We start from the raw sequence: 21,507 nt of genomic DNA on the forward strand, positions 1-21,507 counted from the left end.
TATATATATATGCATATTATGTCAGCAGGTCTAGTAGGTTAAATAAATAAAGAGAGAAGTGAATTTAAATTGAGACGTTGTCCCATTTAATTCTTTATTCTTTCTTCCTCCTATGTTTATTTTGAAAAAAATTATACAAAATTGTTTTAATAATGTATATATATATATATAAATATATAATATGTGCAACTATAGAATGTACCAAAGATAAATAGGACAACAGAGATGAGGTGGTAACCACCACGTGAACACTTTCAGCCGGAAGCTCAGTGTCAAGAAAGCCGGAACCACGTGACCAGCTCTCGGCCAGTCAAACGAGGCGCCGGGAGCAGAGCCGCGGCGGCAGGTGACGGATAACGAACACCTGGATGGATCCTTGTCGTGGAGGGAGCTGCACACCTGACGCTCCTGCTCCCCTAGACGTGATGCAGCACCGTCCCTCTGAATAATATCCACGGCCGCGCACCGGATGTACCGGATGTACCGGATGTGACGTAGGGTCCGATCCTTGTTTAATGGTGCGCTCTTGACTTATGACCAGGAAGTGAGGCTAGCTGCTACTCTGCGGGTGAAAAGCACAGAAAAGAACCGAAGAAAAGCCCCATTAATGGTCCTGGTTTCACCAACGACGTCATTGGATGCAGGACGCGCTCGCGGCACAGCTTGACGTCATCGTTCCGCGCCTCGCGAGCTGTTGAGACCGCGAGCCCGCTGCTCTTTATCCAGCTGGCAGATCGTCGCTCGTTAGCAGCTGGTGAGCGCGATGGTTCCGATGGTTCCGGTTCGGACCGTCGTGGCTGCGTGTTTCCTGCTACTGCTGCCCGGGTGCAGAGCGAGGATCCACAAGCTCACCCTGCAGGTGAGCCCCACACCACGTACGAGCGCGAGCGCGAGCTCTGCAACGACAGGTGTGCTAACGAGGAAGCTAACGGACAGGAGGAGCTAGCTAGTTAGCTGGTTAGACTCCGCCAGGGTTAACTCGTTAGTTACGGCCTCGTGACGTAGTGTTATATTAACCAGTTGGCTGGTTAGTGTTTCATTAGTCAGTGTTATATTAACCAGTTAGCTGTTTAGTGTTTCTTCCTCCTCCTCTCATCTTCCTCATCTTCTTCTTCTTCCTCATCTTCTTCTTTTTTCCCAGAATGAAACTCGGTTTGTCGTCGACCTCAACAACTTTGGTTTCTATGCCAACGGAACGCTGGACGTCAACGTGTCCCTGCGCCTCCCGGAGCAGCTGAACTACAGCGCCTACCCGGTTAGTTTACCCCACCATGTCTACTCCACCGGTTAGTTTACCCCACCATGTCTACTCCACCGGTTAGTTTACTCCACCATGTCTACTCCACCGGTTAGTTTACCCCACCATGTCTACTCCACCGGTTAGTTTACTCCACCATGTCTACTCCACCGGTTAGTTTACCCCACCATGTCTACTCCACCGGTTAGTTTACCCCACCATGTCTACTCCACCCGGTTAGTTTACCCCACCATGTCTACTCCACTGGTTAGTTTACCCCACCATGTCTACTCCACCGGTTAGTTTACTCCACCATGTCTACTCCACGGTTAGTTTACTCACCATGTCTACTCCACGGTTAGTTTACCCCACCATGTCTACTCCACCGGTTAGTTTACTCCACCATGTCTACTCCACCGGTTAGTTTACTCCACCATGTCTACTCCACCGGTTAGTTTACTCCACCATGTCTACTCCACCGGTTAGTTTACCCCACCATGTCTACTCCACCGGTTAGTTTACTCCACCATGTCTACTCCACCGGTTAGTTTACTCCACCATGTCTACTCCACCGGTTAGTTTACTCCACCATGTCTACTCCACCGGTTAGTTTACTCCACCATGTCTACTCCACCGGTTAGTTTACTCCACCATGTCTACTCCACCGGTTAGTTTACTCCACCATGTCTACTCCACGGTTAGTTTACTCCACCATGTCTACTCCACGGTTAGTTTACTCCACCACGTCCACTCCACCCGTTTGTTTACTCCACCCTGCCTACTCCACGGTTAGTTTACTCCACCATGTCTACTCCACGGTTAGTTTACTCCACCATGTCTACTCCACCGGTTAGTTTACCCCACCATGTCTACTCCACCGGTTAGTTTACCCCACCATGTCTACTCCACCGGTTAGTTTACCCCACCATGTCTACTCCACCGGTTAGTTTACTCCACCATGTCTACTCCACCGGTTAGTTTACTCCACCATGTCTACTCCACCGGTTAGTTTACTCCACCATGTCTACTCCACCGGTTAGTTTACTCCACCATGTCTACTCCACCGGTTAGTTTACTCCACCATGTCTACTCCACCGGTTAGTTTACTCCACCATGTCTACTCCACGGTTAGTTTACTCCACCATGTCTACTCCACGGTTAGTTTACTCCACCATGTCTACTCCACCGGTTAGTTTACCCCACCATGTCTACTCCACCCGGTTAGTTTACCCCACCATGTCTACTCCACCGGTTAGTTTACTCCACCATGTCTACTCCACCGGTTAGTTTACCCCACCATGTCTACTCCACCCGGTTAGTTTACCCCACCATGTCTACTCCACCGGTTAGTTTACCCCACCATGTCTACTCCACCCGGTTAGTTTACCCCACCATGTCTACTCCACCGGTTAGTTTACCCACCATGTCTACTCCACGGTTAGTTTACCCCACCATGTCTACTCCACGGTTAGTTTACCCCACCATGTCTACTCCACCGGTTAGTTTACCCACCATGTCTACTCCACCAGTTAGTTTACCCACCATGTCTACTCCACGGTTAGTTTACCCCACCATGTCTACTCCACGGTTAGTTAACCCCACCATGTCTACACCACGGTTAGTTTACCCCACCATGTCTACTCCACCCGTTAGTTTACCCCACCATGTCTACTCCACCCGGTTAGTTTACTCCACCATGTCTACTCCACCGGTTAGTTTACCCCACCATGTCTACTCCACCGGTTAGTTTACCCCACCATGTCTACTCCACCCGGTTAGTTTACCCCACCATGTCTACTCCACCGGTTAGTTTACCCCACCATGTCTACTCCACCGGTTAGTTTACCCCACCATGTCTACTCCACCGGTTAGTTTACTCCACCATGTCTACTCCACCGGTTAGTTTACTCCACCATGTCTACTCCACCGGTTAGTTTACTCCACCATGTCTACTCCACCGGTTAGTTTACCCCACCATGTCTACTCCACCGGTTAGTTTACCCCACCATGTCTACTCCACCGGTTAGTTTACCCCACCATGTCTACTCCACCGGTTAGTTTACCCCACCATGTCTACTCCACCCGGTTAGTTTACCCCACCATGTCTACTCCACCGGTTAGTTTACCCCACCACATACTCAAAACTCGTAAACATGGTGGTAGTTAGTTAGTGGTTCATTAGCGGGTCAGATGGGTTGGTTAGTGGTTCATTAGCGGGTCAGATGGGTTGGTTAGTGGTTCATTAGATGGGTTGGTTAGTGGTTCATTAGCGGGTCAGATGGGTTGGTTAGTGGTTCATTAGATGGGTTGGTTAGTGGTTCATTAGCGGGTCAGATGGGTTGGTTAGTGGTTCATTAGCGGGTCAGATGGGTTGGTTAGTGGTTCATTAGCGGGTCAGATGGGTTGGTTAGTGGTTCATTAGATGGGTTGGTTAGTGGTTCATTAGCGGGTCAGATGGGTTGGTTAGTGGTTCATTAGCGGGTCAGATGGGTTGGTTAGTGGTTCATTAGCGGGTCAGATGGGTTGGTTAGTGGTTCATTAGCGGGTCAGATGGGTTGGTTAGTGGTTCATTAGATGGGTTGGTTAGTGGTTCATTAGCGGGTCAGATGGGTTGGTTAGTGGTTCATTAGCGGGTCAGATGGGTTGGTTAGTGGTTCATTAGCGGGTCAGATGGGTTGGTTAGTGGTTCATTAGCGGGTCAGATGGGTTGGTTAGTGGTTCATTAGATGGGTTGGTTAGTGGTTCATTAGCGGGTCAGATGGGTTGGTTAGTGGTTCATTAGATGGGTTGGTTAGTGGTTCATTAGCGGGTCAGATGGGTTGGTTAGTGGTTCATTAGATGGGTTGGTTAGTGGTTCATTAGCGGGTCAGATGGGTTGGTTAGTGGTTCATTAGATGGGTTGGTTAGTGGTTCATTAGCGGGTCAGATGGGTTGGTTAGTGGTTCATTAGATGGGTTGGTTAGTGGTTCATTAGCGGGTCAGATGGGTTGGTTAGTGGTTCATTAGATGGGTTGGTTAGTGGTTCATTAGCGGGTCAGATGGGTTGGTTAGTGGTTCATTAGCGGATCAGATGGGTTGGTTAGTGGTTGCTCTGGTATGTGAATGCTGTGCTCTCCAGGTGGGCTTCACCCTCTCTCGCTCCCGGGTGAACGGCGTCCTCTCCTACACGGTGAGTTTGTGTCTCCCGTGGTTACAGCCAGCGTTTGTGTTGTGGTCGCCATGACAACGTGTCCGCTGTCCTTCAGGCCGAGGAGACGGAGACGTGCCCGCTCACCGTCGCCAAGTTCACCAGCAGCGAGCCGCTCATCCTGTTCCTCATCGACGTCTCCACGCTCAGGTGTGTGTGCGGCCGCCGGGCGTGTGCTGCGTTGCCGTGGCAGCCAGGTGTGAAGATGACCGTGTGTTTTGTGTAGTGTCAGTGTGAGAGCCATGGGCGACCAGGACAACCTCCTGATAGCCAGGCCCAAGGCCGAAGCGCCGAAAGGTCAGTACGCCGCTGCACATTTAAAGGGACAGTACGGCGGTTAGGAGTGGGAGGTACTTCTGTGTATTAGTACTGCAGTCGGAGGTACTTCTGTGTATTCGTACTGCAGTCGGAGGTACTTCTGTGTACCATGCTAACTAACAACCATGCTAGCTAACTAGCATGCTACCTGACTAACTAACCAACACACTCACTACCGGACTAACATAACGACTAACTAACCACTGTAGTGATAGTACACACTCATAAATACGGTACTGGCCCTTTAAAGAATCGTTTGAAGCAGACTGAACCTTGTGATCTAGTAGGCAGCTTGTACTGGTTCCTGCAGGTCTGAGGAAGACCAGGGATGTTCCTCCTCCTGTGACAGTAGCCCCACCACGTAAACCATCAACCAGCGGGGGGAACGGAGCTCAGGAACCAGACCACCAGGAACCAGACCAGCAGGTGACCCAGAAGGACCAGAATGCTGCGACCCAGAGTCCAGAACACAAGTCCGACCCGGCAGGAGATGCTCTGAAGGTGGAGGAGAACGAGTTCCAGGTAAGAGGTGTGGGGGCCGGTCCGGGTCCTCTGGAGTGGAACCATGTCTAACCCGTACCTGCGCTTCCAGCTGGAGAAGCTCAAGCAGGTGACCTTAGCGCTGGACAAAGTCAACGGCTCCTACAACTTCAGCGTAAGCACCTTCCTTGAGCATTGAGACGCGGTCTGACGCGGTCTGTGCTTGACGCTGTCCCTCCACAGTTCCACTTGGTGGTCGGCGTGCTGGCGGAGGGTCTGTACAGCCTGAAGTTCCACTACTGTCACAACCGGGTTCCTGGGATCAAGATCCCCTACTCGCTGGCCGTGAGTAGCGTGGTGGAGACGGGGTGGAGACGCGGTGGAGACGCGGTGGAGACGGGGAGGAGACGGGGAGGAGACGGGGAGGAGACGGGGAGGAGACGGGGTGGAGACGGGGTGGAGACGGGGAGGAGACGGGGTGGAGACGGGGAGGAGACGGGGTGGAGACGGGGTGGAGACGGGGTGGAGACGCGGTGGAGACGCGGTGGAGACGCGGAGGAGACGGGAGACGGGAGACGGGAGGAGACGGGTGAGACGGTGAGGCGGGTGGAGACGGGAGGAGACGGGTGGAGACGGGAGGAGACGGGTGGAGACGGGAGGAGACGGGAGGAGACGGGAGGAGACGGGTGAGACGGGAGGAGACGGGTGGAGACGGGTGGAGACGGGAGGAGACGGGAGGAGACGGGTGAGACGGGAGGAGACGGGTGAGACGGGAGGAGACGGGGAGGAGACGGGGAGGAGACGGGGAGGAGACGGGGAGGAGACGGGGAGGAGACGGGGTGGAGACGGGGAGGAGACGGGGAGGAGACGGGGTGGAGACGGGGAGGAGACGGGGTGGAGACGGGGAGGAGACGGGGTGGAGGCGGGGAGGAGACGGGGTGGAGACGGGGTGGAGACGGGGTGGAGACGTGGTGGAGACGCGGTGGAGACGGGGAGGAGGCGGGGTGGAGACGGGATCCTGTTAACGCCTCCTCCTCCTCCGCAGGTGGAGGTGACGGAGAAGAACCCGGGCGGCTACCTGTCGGCTGCAGAGATCCCTCTGTCCCGCCTCTACATCGGGATGGCCGGAGTCTTCTTCACCGCCGCCGTGGTCTGGGTCTACGCGCTCATGAAGCACAGGTCAGCAGCACGAACACGTGACCAGGAGAACACGCTTAGCTCGTTGCGTTAGCGCTGAGTCCTAGCTAACGAGCTCCCGTCCCCTGTGCTGCAGGTTCAGTGTGTTTAAGATCCACTGGCTCATGGCGGCTCTGGCCTTCACCAAGTCCACGTCGCTGGTCTTCCACAGTGTGAGTTACTGTCCAGAGGACACACAGCAAGCTGCTGCTGGAGAGGCTCATCCTCTCCTCTCTCCTCTCCTCTCTCCCCTCTCCCCTCTCCTCTCTCTCCCCTCTCTCCTCTCTCTCTCTCCCCTCTCTCTCTCTCTCCCCTCTCCTCTCTCTCTCTCCCCTCTCTCTCTCTCTCCTCTTCTCTCCCCTCTCTCTCTCTCCCCTCTCTCTCTCTCCCCTCTACTCTCTCCCCTCTCCCCTCTCCTCTCTCTCTCCCCTCTCCTCTCTCTCTCTCCTCTTCTCTCTCTCTCCTCTACTCTCTCTCTCTCCTCTCTCTCCTCTCCTCTCCTCTCCTCTCCTCTCTCTCCCTCTCCTCTCTTCTCCCTCTCTCTCTCCCCTCTCTCTCTCTCTCTCCTCTCTCTCTCTCCTCTTCTCTCTCTCTCCTCTACTCTCTCTCTCTCTCTCTCTCCTCTCATCCTCCCTCCCTCCCTCAGATCAACTACCACTTCATCAACACTGAGGGCCACCCCATAGAAGGCTGGGCCGTGATGTACTACATCACTCACCTGTAGGTACCTGTTCTGGCGCATGCAGAGTGAGTTGTCCTGGGCTCAGCGTGTGTTTGCTCCGCAGCCTGAAGGGGGCGCTGCTCTTCATCACGCTGGCTCTGATCGGCACCGGCTGGGCCTTCGTCAAGTACATCCTGTCTGACAAGGAGAAGAAGATCTTCATGATCGTCATCCCGCTGCAGGTGTGAGCCCTGGTCCTAACCTCCTAAGCACTAGTCCTAACCTCCTGAGTGAAGGAGTTAGGAAACGACCTCCATGGACTGACCTTGACTCCGTGGTCCTGCAGGTGCTGGCAAACGTGGCCTTCATCATCATCGAGTCCACGGAGGAAGGCTCCAGTGAGTACTACCTGTGGAAGGAGATCCTCTTCCTGGTGGACCTCATCTGCTGCGGAGCCATCCTGTTCCCTGTGGTCTGGTCAGTGTGTAGCCCCACCCCTAAAGCACTGACAATCACCTGGTGACCCCGCCCCTAAAGCACTGACAATCACCTGTGGCCCCGCCCCTAAAGCACTGACAATCACCTGGTGGCCCCGCCCCTAAAGCACTGACAATCACCTGGTGGCCCCGCCCCTAAAGCCCTGACAATCACCTGGTGGCCCCGCCCCTAAAGCACTGACAATCACCTGGTGGCCCCGCCCCTAAAGCACTGACAATCACCTGGTGGCCCCGCCCCTAAAGCCCTGACAATCACCTGGTGGCCCCGCCCCTAAAGCATCCTAGGAGAGAATTTAACACATGAAGCATAGACTTCTATACAACCAGTAGATCACATATCTCTCTCTCTTCAGGTCCATCCGTCATCTTCAGGAAGCTTCCAGCACCGACGGCAAAGGTGAGACTCCTGCTGGTCTCCTGCTGGTCTCCTGCTGGTCTCCTGCTGGTCTCCTGCTGGTCTCTGGCTGGTCTCTGGCTGGTCTCCTGCTGGTCTCCTGCTGGTCTCCTGCTGGTCTCCTGCTGGTCTCCTGCTGGTCTCCTGCTGGTCTCCTGCTGGTCTCTGGCTGGTCTCTGGCTGGTCTCCTGCTGGTCTCCTGCTGGTCTCCTGCTGGTCTCCTGCTGGTCTCTGGCTGGTCTCCTGCTGGTCTCCTGCTGGTCTCCTGCTGGTCTCCTGCTGGTCTCTGGCTGGTCTCTGGCTGGTCTCCTGCTGGTCTCCTGCTGGTCTCTGGCTGGTCTCCTGCTGGTCTCTGGCTGGTCTCTGGCTGGTCTCTGGCTGGTCTCCTGCTGGTCTCCTGCTGGTCTCCTGCTGGTCTCTGGCTGGTCTCCTGCTGGTCTCCTGCTGGTCTCCTGCTGGTCTCTGGCTGGTCTCTGGCTGGTCTCCTGCTGGTCTCTGGCTGGTCTCTGGCTGGTCTCCGGCTGGTCTCCGGCTGGTCTCCTGCTGGTCTCTGGCTGGTCTCTGGCTGGTCTCTGGCTGGTCTCTGGCTGGTCTCCTGCTGGTCTCCGGCTGGTCTCTGGCTGGTCTCTGGCTGGTCTCTGGCTGGTTTCTGGCTGGTCTCCTGCTGGTCTCCTGCTGGTCTCTGGCTGGTCTCTGGCTGGTCTCTGGCTGGTCTCTGGCTGGTCTCCGGCTGGTCTCTGGCTGGTCTCTGGCTGGTCTCTGGCTGGTCTCTGGCTGGTCTCTGGCTGGTCTCCTGCTGGTCTCCTGCTGGTCTCTGGCTGGTCTCTGGCTGGTCTCTGGCTGGTCTCTGGCTGGTCTCTGGCTGGTCTCTGGCTGGTCTCTGGCTGGTCTCTGGCTGGTCTCTGCTGGTCTCCTGCTGGTCTCCTGCTGGTCTCCTGCTGGTCTCCTGCTGGTCTCCTGCTGGTCTCCTGCTGGTCTCCTGCTGGTCTCCTGCTGGTCTCCTGCTGGTCTCCTGCTGGTCTCCTGCTGGTCTCCTGCTGGTCTCCTGCTGGTCTCCTGCTGGTCTCTGGCTGGTCTCCTGCTGGTCTCCTGCTGGTCTCCTGCTGGTCTCTGGCTGGTCTCCTGCTGGTCTCCTGCTGGTCTCCTGCTGGTCTCCTGCTGGTCTCCTGCTGGTCTCCTGCTGGTCTCCTGCTGGTCTCTGGCTGGTCTCCTGCTGGTCTCCTGCTGGTCTCCTGCTGGTCTCCTGCTGGTCTCCTGCTGGTCTCCTGCTGGTCTCTGGCTGGTCTCCTGCTGGTCTCCTGCTGGTCTCCTGCTGGTCTCTGGCTGGTCTCTGGCTGGTCTCTGGCTGGTCTCTGGCTGGTCTCCTGCTGGTCTCTGGCTGGTCTCCTGCTGGTCTCTGGCTGGTCTCCTGCTGGTCTCTGGCTGGTCTCTGGCTGGTCTCTGGCTGGTCTCCTGCTGGTCTCCTGCTGGTCTCCTGCTGGTCTCTGGCTGGTCTCCTGCTGGTCTCTGGCTGGTCTCCTGCTGGTCTCTGGCTGGTCTCCTGCTGGTCTCCTGCTGGTCTCCTGCTGGTCTCCTGCTGGTCTCTGGCTGGTCTCTGGCTGGTCTCCTGCTGGTCTCCTGCTGGTCTCTGGCTGGTCTGTGAGTTGTGGTGTAACTTCTCTCTCTCTTCCAGCGGCCATGAATCTGGAGAAGCTCAAACTCTTCCGCCATTATTACGTGATGGTAAGAAGACGTTTATCATTCAGTGTTTGTCTTCTGTCCTCAACCGGGGCGGTGCCTTCAAGGTCCCCCGTCACAACCAGTGTTTGTGAACGCATCACGAGACCGTTATCATTTACCTTCAGCCAGGGTTTTTCCTGGGTCAAAATGGGTCTTCGGTGCACCGTCTATTCGTGCAGGTCGAGCTGTTGAGTGAGTGATCAGCAGCTGGCCCTCGGTCCATTCGCGCACCTCACAGTTGCGTATTGATCAGACAAGAAGACACGCTTATCAACTCCAGTGTTTCCCCTCCTCTTATAACAGGGGGAAATCTCCACCCGCCACTCTGTAATTTTCGTCCCCGAGTCAACAATTCTCGGCTCGCGCGACAGAGCGATGCGCGCGCCGGCATCGAAGCTGCCGTGATGAGCGCTCACGGGTGAGCACACTCTCACTCCCCCCCGTCAACAACTCATCTCGGCTCGCGCGCGCCTCGCTCAGCGGTGATGCGCGCACACAGGTGAGCACACCTCAGTGTTAAATGAAGCTCAGGGCACCAACATGGCTAGCGGCACTAGTCCCGCCCCCTGAAGCTGTAAACCTCGGGGAAACACTGAACTCCATGACTATTGATCCAAACAGAACGAGGGTTCGGCTGGAGCCGACTTGAAACATACTATTGAGAACATATTTGCTGACGTGCACCTGATGAACAGTTTTTGTTTTTTTCCATCGCAAACTTTTTTTGCCTTAGGCGCTCGGGAAAACGGCTTAGGCGCGCGCCCAAATGTTCTCTATGCAGGAAAAACCCTGCCTTCAGCCAATGCTCATGTTCACTGAGCAGAGCCTGAACGCACCACGGAACTGAGATGAACCTCCGCTGGTCTTCCGTTAGCGCTGTGGCTAACGTTGTTAGCTCTGCTGACGACTTGAACAGACCGGAGGTTCAGTTCAACAGTCTGACATCAGGCGGTGGAGACGGAATGTATTCAGAGGGTCACGTGACACACTCCTGGTCGTGTGTTCTCCTGGTCGTGTGTTCTCCTGGTCGTGTGTTCTCCTGGTCGTGTGTTCTCCTGGTCGTGTGTTCTCCTGGTCGTGTGTTCTCCTGGTCGTGTTCTCCTGGTCGTGTGTTCTCCTGGTCGTGTGTTCTCCTGGTAGTGTGTTCTCTTGGTCGTGTGTTCTCCTGGTCGTGTGTTCTCCTGGTCGTGTGTTCTCCTGGTCGTGTGTTCTCCTGGTCGTGTGTTCTCCTGGTCGTGTGTTCTCCTGGTCGTGTGTTCTCCTGGTAGTGTGTTCTCTTGGTCGTGTGTTCTCCTGGTCGTGTGTTCTCCTGGTCGTGTGTTCTCCTGGTCGTGTGTTCTCCTGGTAGTGTGTTCTCCTGGTAGTGTGTTCTCCTGGTCGTGTGTTCTCCTGGTCGTGTGTTCTCCTGGTCGTGTGTTCTCCTGGTCGTGTGTTCTCCTGGTCGTGTGTTCTCCTGGTCGTGTGTTCTCCTGGTCGTGTGTTCTCCTGGTCGTGTGTTCTCCTGGTCGTGTGTTCTCCTGGTAGTGTGTTCTCCTGGTAGTGTTCTCCTGGTCGTGTGTTCTCCTGGTCGTGTGTTCTCCTGGTAGTGTGTTCTCCTGGTCGTGTGTTCTCCTGGTCGTGTGTTCTCCTGGTAGTGTGTTCTCCTGGTCGTGTGTTCTCCTGGTCGTGTGTTCTCCTGGTCGTGTGTTCTCCTGGTAGTGTGTTCTCTTGGTCGTGTGTTCTCCTGGTCGTGTGTTCTCCTGGTCGTGTGTTCTCCTGGTCGTGTGTGTTCTCCTGGTCGTGTGTGTTCTCCTGGTCGTGTGTGTTCTCCTGGTCGTGTGTGTTCTCCTGGTCGTGTGTTCTCCTGGTCGTGTGTTCTCCTGGTCGTGTGTGTTCTCCTGGTAGTGTGTGTTCTCCTGGTCGTGTGTTCTCCTGGTAGTGTGTTCTCCTGGTAGTGTGTTCTCCTGTAGTGTGTGTGCGTCTCAACGTGTGTGTTCTCCTGGTCGTGTGTTCTCCTGGTCGTGTGTTCTCCTGTAGTGTGTGTGCGTCTCAACGTGTGTGTTCTCCTGGTCGTGTGTTCTCCTGGTCGTGTGTTCTCCTGGTCGTGTGTTCTCCTGGTCGTGTGTTCTCCTGGTCGTGTGTTCTCCTGGTAGTGTGTTCTCCTGGTCGTGTGTTCTCCTGGTCGTGTGTTCTCCTGGTCGTGTGTTCTCCTGGTCGTGTGTTCTCCTGGTCGTGTGTTCTCCTGGTCGTGTGTTCTCCTGGTCGTGTGTTCTCCTGGTCGTGTGTGTTCTCCTGTAGTGTGTGTGCGTCTCAACGTGTGTGTTCTCCTGGTCGTGTGTGTTCTCCTGGTCGTGTGTGTTCTCCTGGTCGTGTGTGTTCTCCTGGTCGTGTGTTCTCCTGGTCGTGTGTTCTCCTGGTCGTGTGTTCTCCTGGTCGTGTGTTCTCCTGGTCGTGTGTTCTCCTGGTCGTGTGTTCTCCTGGTAGTGTGTTCTCCTGGTCGTGTGTGTTCTCCTGGTCGTGTGTTCTCCTGTAGTGTGTGTGCGTCTCAACGTGTGTGTTCTCCTGGTCGTGTGTTCTCCTGGTCGTGTGTTCTCCTGGTCGTGTGTGCGTCTCAACGTGTGTGTTCTCCTGGTCGTGTGTTCTCCTGGTCGTGTGTGCGTCTCAACGTGTGTGCGTCTCAACGTGTGTGTTCTCCTGGTCGTGTGTTCTCCTGGTAGTGTGTTCTCCTGGTAGTAATAATAATAATAATAATACATTAATTTTATAAGGCGCCTTTCAAGGCACTCAAGGTCGCCGTACAACATATTTAAAAAAAATGGACACAATTAAAAAGCAGAACAGTTAAAAAGCAAAACAGTTAAAAAGCAGAACAGTCTGCAGCAGAGCAACCAAGAGGGGAACAGGTCAGCCATAGGCCTGCCTGAAAAGGTGAGTTTTGAGGTGAGTTTTGAATAAAGTGATAGAGTCAATGTTTCTGATGTCAGGGGGGAGAGAGTTCCATAGGCGAGGGGCAGAGCGGCTGAAGGCTCGTGACCCCATGGTGGACAAACGAGCTGGGGGGACAGTCAGGTTGATGGAGGAGGCAGACCTGAGAGACCGGGTGGGGATGTTGATTTGGAGGAGGTGAGACAGGTATGGAGGGGCGAGGTTGTGGATGGCCTTGAATGCATGGAGCAGGATCTTAAAGTCAATGCGGTGTTTGATGGGAAGCCAGTGGAGTTGCTGTAGAACAGGGGTGATGTGACAGATCGAAGGGGTTTTGGTGATGATGTGGCAGCAGCATTCTGGACCAGTTGGAGCTCATGGAGGAGTTTCTGGGGGAGACCAAAGAGGAGGGAATTGCAATAATCCAAGCGGGAGGTGACAAGAGAGTGGACCAGGATTGCGGTGCTGTTGGGTGTGAGTGAAGGGCGGAGGCGGTTGATATTTCGGAGGTGGAAGTAGGCAGACCGGATGGTGGTGTTGATGTGAGTGTGGAATGACAGTGTGCTGTCGAGGACGACACCCAGACTCTTCGCCTGAGGGGAGACCGAGGAGTTGTCTATTGTCAGGGTGAAACTGGGATGCTTGGTGAGAGTGGACTTGGAGCCAATGAGGACAACCTCGGTTTTATTGCTGTTCAATTTGAGGAAGTTTGAGGTGAACCAGTCTTTGATTTCCTGTAAACAGGCACAGAGGGAGGGGGGCGGGAACGTGGAAGAGGGTTTGGAGGAAACATAGAGTTGGGTGTCGTCCGCGTAACAGTGGAATTGAATGTTATGTTTGCGGAAGATGAGTCCAAGTGGGAGGAGGTAGATGATAAACAGGATAGGACCAAGGACAGAGCCCTGGGGAACACCGGAGGAGAGGGGGGAGGGGTGTGATGTGAATGATTTTAACTGAATGAACTGAGTACGGCCAGAGAGATATGAGTGAAACCATGAAAGGGGTGTGTCTGAAATTCCAATGGAGGCTAGTCGATCAAGGAGGATGGAGTGGGAGATGGTGTCGAAGGCGGCGCTCAGATCGAGGAGGATGAGGATTGATAATAATCCAGAGTCCGCTGCCATGAGGAGGTCATTTGTGATTTTGATGAGGGCTGTTTCTGTGCTGTGACGGGGGCGAAAACCGGACTGGAACTGTTCATATAGGTTATTGTTGGAGAGGTGAGTCTGAATCTGAGATGCCACTGTTTTTTCTAGGATTTTAGAGAGAAATGGTAGGTTGGAAATGGGACGGAGGTTATTAAAAATGTTGGGGTCTAAACCAGGTTTCTTGAGTATTGGAGTAACAGCAGCAGATTTGAGAGGTGATGGGACAGAAGCTGAGGTGAGGGAGGAGTGGATGATGGCTGTTATCAGGGGTAGCAGAGAGGGGAGGGAGTTTATGACCAGGGAGGATGGGAGGGGGTCGAGTTGGCAGGTGGATGGCTTGGAAGTCTGGATGAGTTTTGATAAAACGATGGCAGAGGGGAGTTGGAAGCAGGATAGAGGTACAGAGAGGGGGGGGGGAATAAAAGTAGAAGGACAACAGGACGTATGAGGGGTCAGTTGCTGATGGATGGCAGCTATTTTAGTGTTAAAAAATGACATTAGGGAGTTACAGTGTTCAGTGGAGTAGAAGTGAGGGGGAAGGGAATCAGGGGGGCGGAATGAATTATTGACCACAGAGAAAAGGGTCCTGGTGTTCCCAGCACCAGCAGTGATTTTGTTTGTAAAGTATTGTGATTTGGCTGAGGAGGGCATCTTTGTAGAGGAGGATGTGGGCATGGTGCATCTGTTTATGAATAGTGAGTCCGGTTTTGGTGGAAACTCCCTCTCCAACTGACGTCCTTTGGCTTTCAACTGGCGGAGGTGAGGGGAGAACCAGGGGGCCGAGTGGGGGAACGAGACAGTCCGGGTTTTGAGGGGAGCAAGTGAGTTCAGCAGAGTATGGAGACTCTCATTGTAAAGATGAACCAGATGGTCCGAGGTGTGTGAGGGGGTGATGATGGGGAAACTGTCAATGCCTGTTGTGAGGTCAGCTAGATTAATGTTTGAGATGTTGCGAAAGGATATGACACGTAACTGTTTGAATTTGGATAATGTTAAACTTAAATTAAATAAAATAAGCATGTGGTCGGAGATAGGGAGATCGACAGCAGAGCAGTTGAGGGGAGTGAGACCAGAGCAACAGACCAAGTCCAAAATGTGACCTTTAGAGTGGGTGGGGAAGTGAATATCTTCTAGGAGACCAAAACTGTCCAAGCAAAAGTGAAGTCCTTAGTGAGGGGATGATTAGTGTTGTCCATGTGAATATTCAGATCGCCCAACAGAATTATGTTGGGAGACAGTGAACAGATGTGTGTGAGAAGTGTGGTGAATTCATTGATGAAGTCCTTATTTGGTTTGGGTGGGCGGTAAATATTGACTAAAACGGTTGGAGTAGGACCATTCAGTTGTAGAGCCACAGATTCGAATGTCTGGGATACTGGCAATGATACTGATGAGACCTTCCAAGTCTCGCGGTGAAGTATCGCGAGACCTCCTCCTCTTCCGTGAGACGGGGTGTGTGTAAACAAACCCAGGTGGAACAGACTCGTTCAGCTGAGAGAAGTCGTCAGGGTTTGCCACGTCTCAGTCAGGCAGAGAAAGTCCAACTTGTGGTCAAGGAGGAGGTCTTGGAGTAGTTGTCCCTTGCCTGAGAGGGAACGGATGTTGAACAATCCAAAGTTGACGTCGGAGTGTTGGTTGGTAAGCTAACGTTAGCCGACCTGGCTAGGCTGGCTAACGTGCTGTGGTCCACCTTCCCGCGGGTGTTTCTCGGAGGGTGGCGGGGGTTGAGGACCAGAATGAGTTAATGGCAGTGGAGTTATCGATGCGGTGGTATCGTCCCGCGGTGAATGTACCTCCGGCGGGGGTGGCGAGCGGTGTCCGGGAAGTGGTATAGTGTAGGCGGAGGAGCAGATCGGTGGAATCTGAATTGGAGGAGCTCCGCGCTCAAGTAGTGGATCAGGGGTGAGACTGGGAGTATTACGAAGGACAGGACAGCCCACAGGAGCACGAAGCTCACAGCAAGCTGGTAGATCCACATGATCCACGGACAGATGTTCACCGAGCAGCGTAGCTGTCAGCGTTCGGGTAGGTAGGACGACAAACTCGCTGCAAACACAATTCTAACTAAACTAAACGGCTTGACAGTGAGCCCAGGATAGAGACTAGTTCGCCAGAAGTAGGTGGTCTGCTGCAAACTGTGCAAAAAATCGTAGAAAACTTTAAAAATATAAAATAACCGGAGAGTGTGTTCTCCTGGTAGTGTGTTCTCCTGGTAGTGTGTTCTCCTGGTAGTGTGTTCTCCTGGTCGTGTGTTCTCCTGGTAGTGTGTTCTCCTGTAGATCGTGTGTGTTCTCCTGTAGATCGTGTGTGTCTCAACGTGTGTGTTCTCCTGTAGATCGTGTGTGTCTCAACGTGTGTGTTCTCCTGTAGATCGTGTGTGTCTCAACGTGTGTGTTCTCCTGTAGTGTGTGTGTGTCTCAACGTGTGTGTTCTCCTGTAGATCGTGTGTGTCTCAACGTGTGTGTTCTCCTGTAGTGTGTGTCTCAACGTGTGTGTTCTCCTGTAGTGTGTGTGTTCTCCTGTAGATCGTGTGTGTCTCAACGTGTGTGTTCTCCTGTAGATCGTGTGTGTCTCAACGTGTGTTCTCCTGTAGATCGTGTGTGTCTCAACGTGTGTGTTCTCCTGTAGATCGTGTGTGTCTCAACGTGTGTGTTCTCCTGTAGATCGTGTGTGTCTCAACGTGTGTGTTCTCCTGTAGATTGTGTGTGTCTCAACGTGTGTGTTCTCCTGTAGCGTGTGTCTCAACGTGTGTGTTCTCCTGTAGATCGTGTGTGTCTCAACGTGTGTGTTCTCCTGTAGTGTGTCTCAACGTGTGTGTTCTCCTGTAGATCGTGTGTGTCTCAACGTGTGTGTTCTCCTGTAGTGTGTGTGTCTCAACGTGTGTGTTCTCCTGTAGTGTGTGTCTCAACGTGTGTGTTCTCCTGTAGATCGTGTGTCTCAACGTGTGTGTTCTCCTGTAGATCGTGTGTCTCAACGTGTGTGTTCTCCTGTAGTGTGTGTGTTCTCCTGTAGATCGTGTGTCTCAACGTGTGTGTTCTCCTGTAGATCGTGTGTCTCAACGTGTGTGTTCTCCTGTAGTGTGTGTGTCTCAACGTGTGTGTTCTCCTGTAGATCGTGTGTGTCTCAACGTGTGTGTTCTCCTGTAGTGTGTGTCTCAACGTGTGTGTTCTCCTGTAGATCGTGTGTGTTCTCCTGTAGTGTGTGTGTCTCAACGTGTGTGTTCTCCTGTAGATCGTGTGTGTCTCAACGTGTGTGTTCTCCTGTAGTGTGTGTGTCTCAACGTGTGTGTTCTCCTGTAGATCGTGTGTCTCAACGTGTGTGTTCTCCTGTAGATCGTGTGTGTCTCAACGTGTGTGTTCTCCTGTAGTGTGTGTCTCAACGTGTGTGTTCTCCTGTAGATCGTGTGTGTCTCAACGTGTGTGTTCTCCTGTAGCGTGTGTGTCTCAACGTGTGTGTTCTCCTGTAGCGTGTGTGTCTCAACGTGTGTGTTCTCCTGTAGTGTGTGTGTGTCTCAACGTGTGTGTTCTCCTGTAGATCGTGTGTCTCAACGTGTGTGTTCTCCTGTAGATCGTGTGTCTCAACGTGTGTGTTCTCCTGTAGTGTGTGTCTCAACGTGTGTGTTCTCCTGTAGATCGTGTGTGTCTCAACGTGTGTGTTCTCCTGTAGATCGTGTGTCTCAACGTGTGTTCTCCTGTAGATCGTGTGTCTCAACGTGTGTGTTCTCCTGTAGTGTGTGTGTGTCTCAACGTGTGTGTTCTCCTGTAGATCGTGTGTGTCTCAACGTGTGTGTTCTCCTGTAGATCGTGTGTCTCAACGTGTGTGTTCTCCTGTAGTGTGTGTGTCTCAACGTGTGTTCTCCTGTAGATCGTGTGTGTCTCAACGTGTGTGTTCTCCTGTAGTGTGTGTGTCTCAACGTGTGTGTTCTCCTGTAGATCGTGTGTCTCAACGTGTGTGTTCTCCTGTAGTGTGTGTGTCTCAACGTGTGTGTTCTCCTGTAGATCGTGTGTGTCTCAACGTGTGTGTTATCCTGTAGATCGTGTGTCTCAACGTGTGTGTCTCAACGTGTGTGTTCTCCTGTAGATCGTGTGTGTCTCAACGTGTGTGTTCTCCTGTAGATCGTGTGTGTCTCAACGTGTGTGTTCTCCTGTAGATCGTGTGTGTCTCAACGTGTGTGTTCTCCTGTAGATCGTGTGTGTCTCAACGTGTGTGTCTCAACGTGTGTGTTCTCCTGTAGATCGTGTGTCTCAACGTGTGTGTTCTCCTGTAGTGTGTGTGTCTCAACGTGTGTTCTCCTGTAGATCGTGTGTCTCAACGTGTGTGTTCTCCTGTAGTGTGTGTGTCTCAACGTGTGTTCTCCTGTAGATCGTGTGTGTCTCAACGTGTGTGTTCTCCTGTAGTGTGTGTGTCTCAACGTGTGTTCTCCTGTAGATCGTGTGTCTCAACGTGTGTGTTCTCCTGTAGTGTGTGTGTCTCAACGTGTGTGTTCTCCTGTAGATCGTGTGTCTCAACGTGTGTGTTCTCCTGTAGTGTGTGTGTCTCAACGTGTGTGTTCTCCTGTAGATCGTGTGTCTCAACGTGTGTGTTCTCCTGTAGATCGTGTGTGTCTCAACGTGTGTGTTCTCCTGTAGATCGTGTGTGTCTCAACGTGTGTGTTCTCCTGTAGTGTGTGTGTCTCAACGTGTGTGTTCTCCTGTAGATCGTGTGTGTCTCAACGTGTGTGTTCTCCTGTAGATCGTGTGTGTCTCAACGTGTGTGTTCTCCTGTAGATCGTGTGTGTCTCAACGTGTGTGTTCTCCTGTAGATCGTGTGTCTCAACGTGTGTGTTCTCCTGTAGATCGTGTGTGTCTCAACGTGTGTGTTCTCCTGTAGATCGTGTGTCTCAACGTGTGTGTCTCAACGTGTGTGTTCTCCTGTAGATCGTGTGTCTCAACGTGTGTGTTCTCCTGTAGATCGTGTGTGTCTCAACGTGTGTGTTCTCCTGTAGATCGTGTGTCTCAACGTGTGTGTTCTCCTGTAGATCGTGTGTGTCTCAACGTGTGTGTTCTCCTGTAGATCGTGTGTGTCTCAACGTGTGTGTCTCAACGTGTGTGTTCTCCTGTAGATCGTGTGCTACATCTACTTCACGAGGATCATCGCCATCCTGCTGAAGGTCACGATGCCCTTCCAGTGGCAGTGGTGCTACGAGGTGAGGCCACACACCAGCTAGCACCACCTCTAGCTACGCTGATGCTGAGCTGATGCTGAGCTGATGCTAAGCTAATGCTACGCTGCGGTCCTCCTCAGTTCCTGGTGGAGGTTTCCACTCTGGTCTTCTTCGTGTTGACGGGCTACAAGTTCCGCCCGGCGTCCAACAACCCGTACCTCCAGCTGCCCCTAGACGAGGAGGACGTGGAGATGGACGAGGTGTAAGTTCTGCCCCCCATCGGTGTATAATGGTTGCTCCCTCCCCCCCCTCCCTCCTCATCAGTGTATAATGGTTGCTCCCTCCCCCCCCTCCCTCCTCATCAGTGTATAATGGTTGCTCCCTCCCCCCCCTCCCTCATCAGTGTATAATGCTCCTCCCCTCCTCCTCATCAGTGTATAATGGTTGCTCCCTCCCCCCCCTCCCTCCTCCTCAGTGTATAATGGTTGCTCCCTCCCCCCCCCTCCCTCCTCATCAGTGTATAATGGTTGCCCCCCTTCCCCCCCAGGATGACTGAGTCCGGCGTTCTGGAGGGCATCTCCAAAGTGAAGAAGACGAGTAACGGCCGTGAGCGTCAGAAGGAGTCCACCTTGTGAGCTGGCGCTGCTTCTTTCTGGGGGAGGGCCCTCTAGACCCCTAGGTCAGCTGGTCCAAAGGGGGACACTCGGACCAGGACTCCCCCCCCCCCCCCCCCTCTTTTTGAAACTCTTGGAGTGGTTGCAGTGGGCGTGTCCACGGTCTGGCTATGCAACACACAGACTCCGCCCACAAAGACGATATTTCGGGTGTTTCTCGGCTTTTGAAGCTCCGCCTCTTCCTCCTCCTTTCTGTAGCGTGAGATCACGTGTTTCTTCTTCCCGTTCTCAGGAAAAGGCTAATCAATAAATGTATATTTCAAATTGGGCACCGGCGTGTGCTGTTCTCGTCCTGCGGTTGTTGTCTCGGTTCCCTGGTGGACTCAAGAGGACTCTGGATCTTAATTCAAGACCACAAGGAAATCTCAAGCCGTCTGATTTAGGTAAAATCTTGGTGAGGTTAGGCCCCGCCCCTTCCTGTGTCCCCCATGGGACCGTATCCGTTTAAAAGAAGACGGCTCAACTAGTGTTGGCCGTTAGCATGGCCAGATAGCTAGTGAGCTAACGTGGCTATGTGCTAACGTCATCGCGGCTGAACCAATGATCTTTAATGTGTAGTTCATGGCACAGGAAGGGGCGGGACTTAACTCTAATGCTTAAAATGCCGTCTGATCAAACCACGTGGGACTACCCCCCCCCCCCCCCCCCAGTTCGTATATTGACAAACATGGAAGAGGTTGTGTGTTTCAATATGTTAACTTCCTACGTATTGATCCGTTTCTGCTGCTGTAATTTAGTGGTTGTGGTCCGGCCCGGTGTTGCTGCGTGGACCCCCCGCCCCCTCTCTGGACCCGCTTCTGAATCTGTCTTCGGCTTTTGGTTTTACCTTCGTGCTCTTTGATGTGAAGCTTATTTTATGACTTATTGATGACTTGTAAATACTTCCCAGGCGAACGTTTCCTCGTAAACGGTGATGACGAGGTCGGGACCCCTTTGGGGGGGGGGGTCTTCCTGTTTGATGTCTGTGTGAAGCGTCACAATAAAGCTGCTGTTCTGAAAAGAGCTTGTTTGTGAGTGTGAAAAGCAGTTTTTAATAATTTAAACGTTCTGCAGTAACTTTGTGTGTTTGATGAACACAAACTACACACGAGACATTTAATAAAGAACGACACTTTCCAGACTTTGACTCTGTTTATTTTATGTAACTTGTCCCGCCCCAGATTTCATTTTAAAACTTTGTCTGATCCGTCAACGTGGAGCTGAATAGATTCTGGAGGTCTCGTAGTACCATGTTACTCCACTAGAGAGCTTGTAGTACCATGTTACCCCACTAGAGAGCTTGTAGTACCATGTTACCACTAGCGAGCTTGTAGTACCATGTTACCCCACTAGAGGGCTTGTAGTACCATGTTACCCCACTAGAGAGCTTGTAGTACCATGTTACCCCACTAGAGAGCTTGTAGTACCATGTTACCCCACTAGAGAGCTTGTAGTACCATGTTACCCCACTAGAGAGCTTGTAGTACCATATTACCCCACTAGAGAGCTTGTAGTACCATGTTACCCCACTAGAGAGCTTGTAGTACCATATTACCCCACTAGAGAGCTTGTGGTACCATTACCCCACTAGAGTGCTTGTAGTCCCATGTTGCTCCACTAGAGAGCTTGTAGTACCATGTTACCCCACTAGAGAGCTTGTAGTACCATATTACCCCACTAGAGCTTGTAGTACCATGTTACCCCACTAGAGGGCTTGTAGTACCATGTTACTCCACTAGAGAGCTTGTAGTACCATGTTACCCCACTAGAGAGCTTGTAGTATATTACCCCACTAGAGAGCTTGTAGTACCATGTTACCCCACTAGAGGGCTTGTAGTACCATGTTACCCCACTAGAGCTTGTAGTACCATGTTACCCCACTAGAGAGCTTGTAGTACCATGTTACCCCACTAGAGAGCTTGTAGTACCATGTTGCCCCACTAGAGGGCTTGTAGTACCATGTTGCCCCACTAGAGAGCTCGTAGTACCA

General features: G+C 52.9%; 1 protein-coding gene across 1 annotated transcript; it reads left to right on the plus strand.

Moving 5' to 3' along the window:
• The first annotated feature begins 319 nt into the window (after window positions 1–319).
• On the plus strand, window positions 320–20,658 carry LOC130190432 (protein GPR108-like). The gene is made up of 18 exons (XM_056409845.1): window positions 320–859; window positions 1,142–1,255; window positions 4,356–4,406; window positions 4,483–4,574; window positions 4,651–4,721; window positions 5,053–5,264; window positions 5,335–5,397; window positions 5,466–5,567; window positions 6,268–6,401; window positions 6,496–6,571; window positions 7,045–7,118; window positions 7,184–7,301; window positions 7,406–7,536; window positions 7,910–7,953; window positions 9,623–9,672; window positions 18,823–18,906; window positions 19,005–19,126; window positions 19,412–20,658. Exons 1-18 carry the CDS (start codon window positions 764–766, stop codon window positions 19,497–19,499), a joined length of 1,722 nt encoding a protein of 573 aa, XP_056265820.1. The 5' UTR covers window positions 320–763; the 3' UTR covers window positions 19,500–20,658.
• Window positions 20,659–21,507: the final 849 nt, after the last annotated feature.

Source organism: Pseudoliparis swirei, chromosome 24, assembly GCF_029220125.1.
Source record: "Pseudoliparis swirei isolate HS2019 ecotype Mariana Trench chromosome 24, NWPU_hadal_v1, whole genome shotgun sequence".
Classification (NCBI taxonomy): Eukaryota; Metazoa; Chordata; class Actinopteri; order Perciformes; family Liparidae; genus Pseudoliparis; species Pseudoliparis swirei.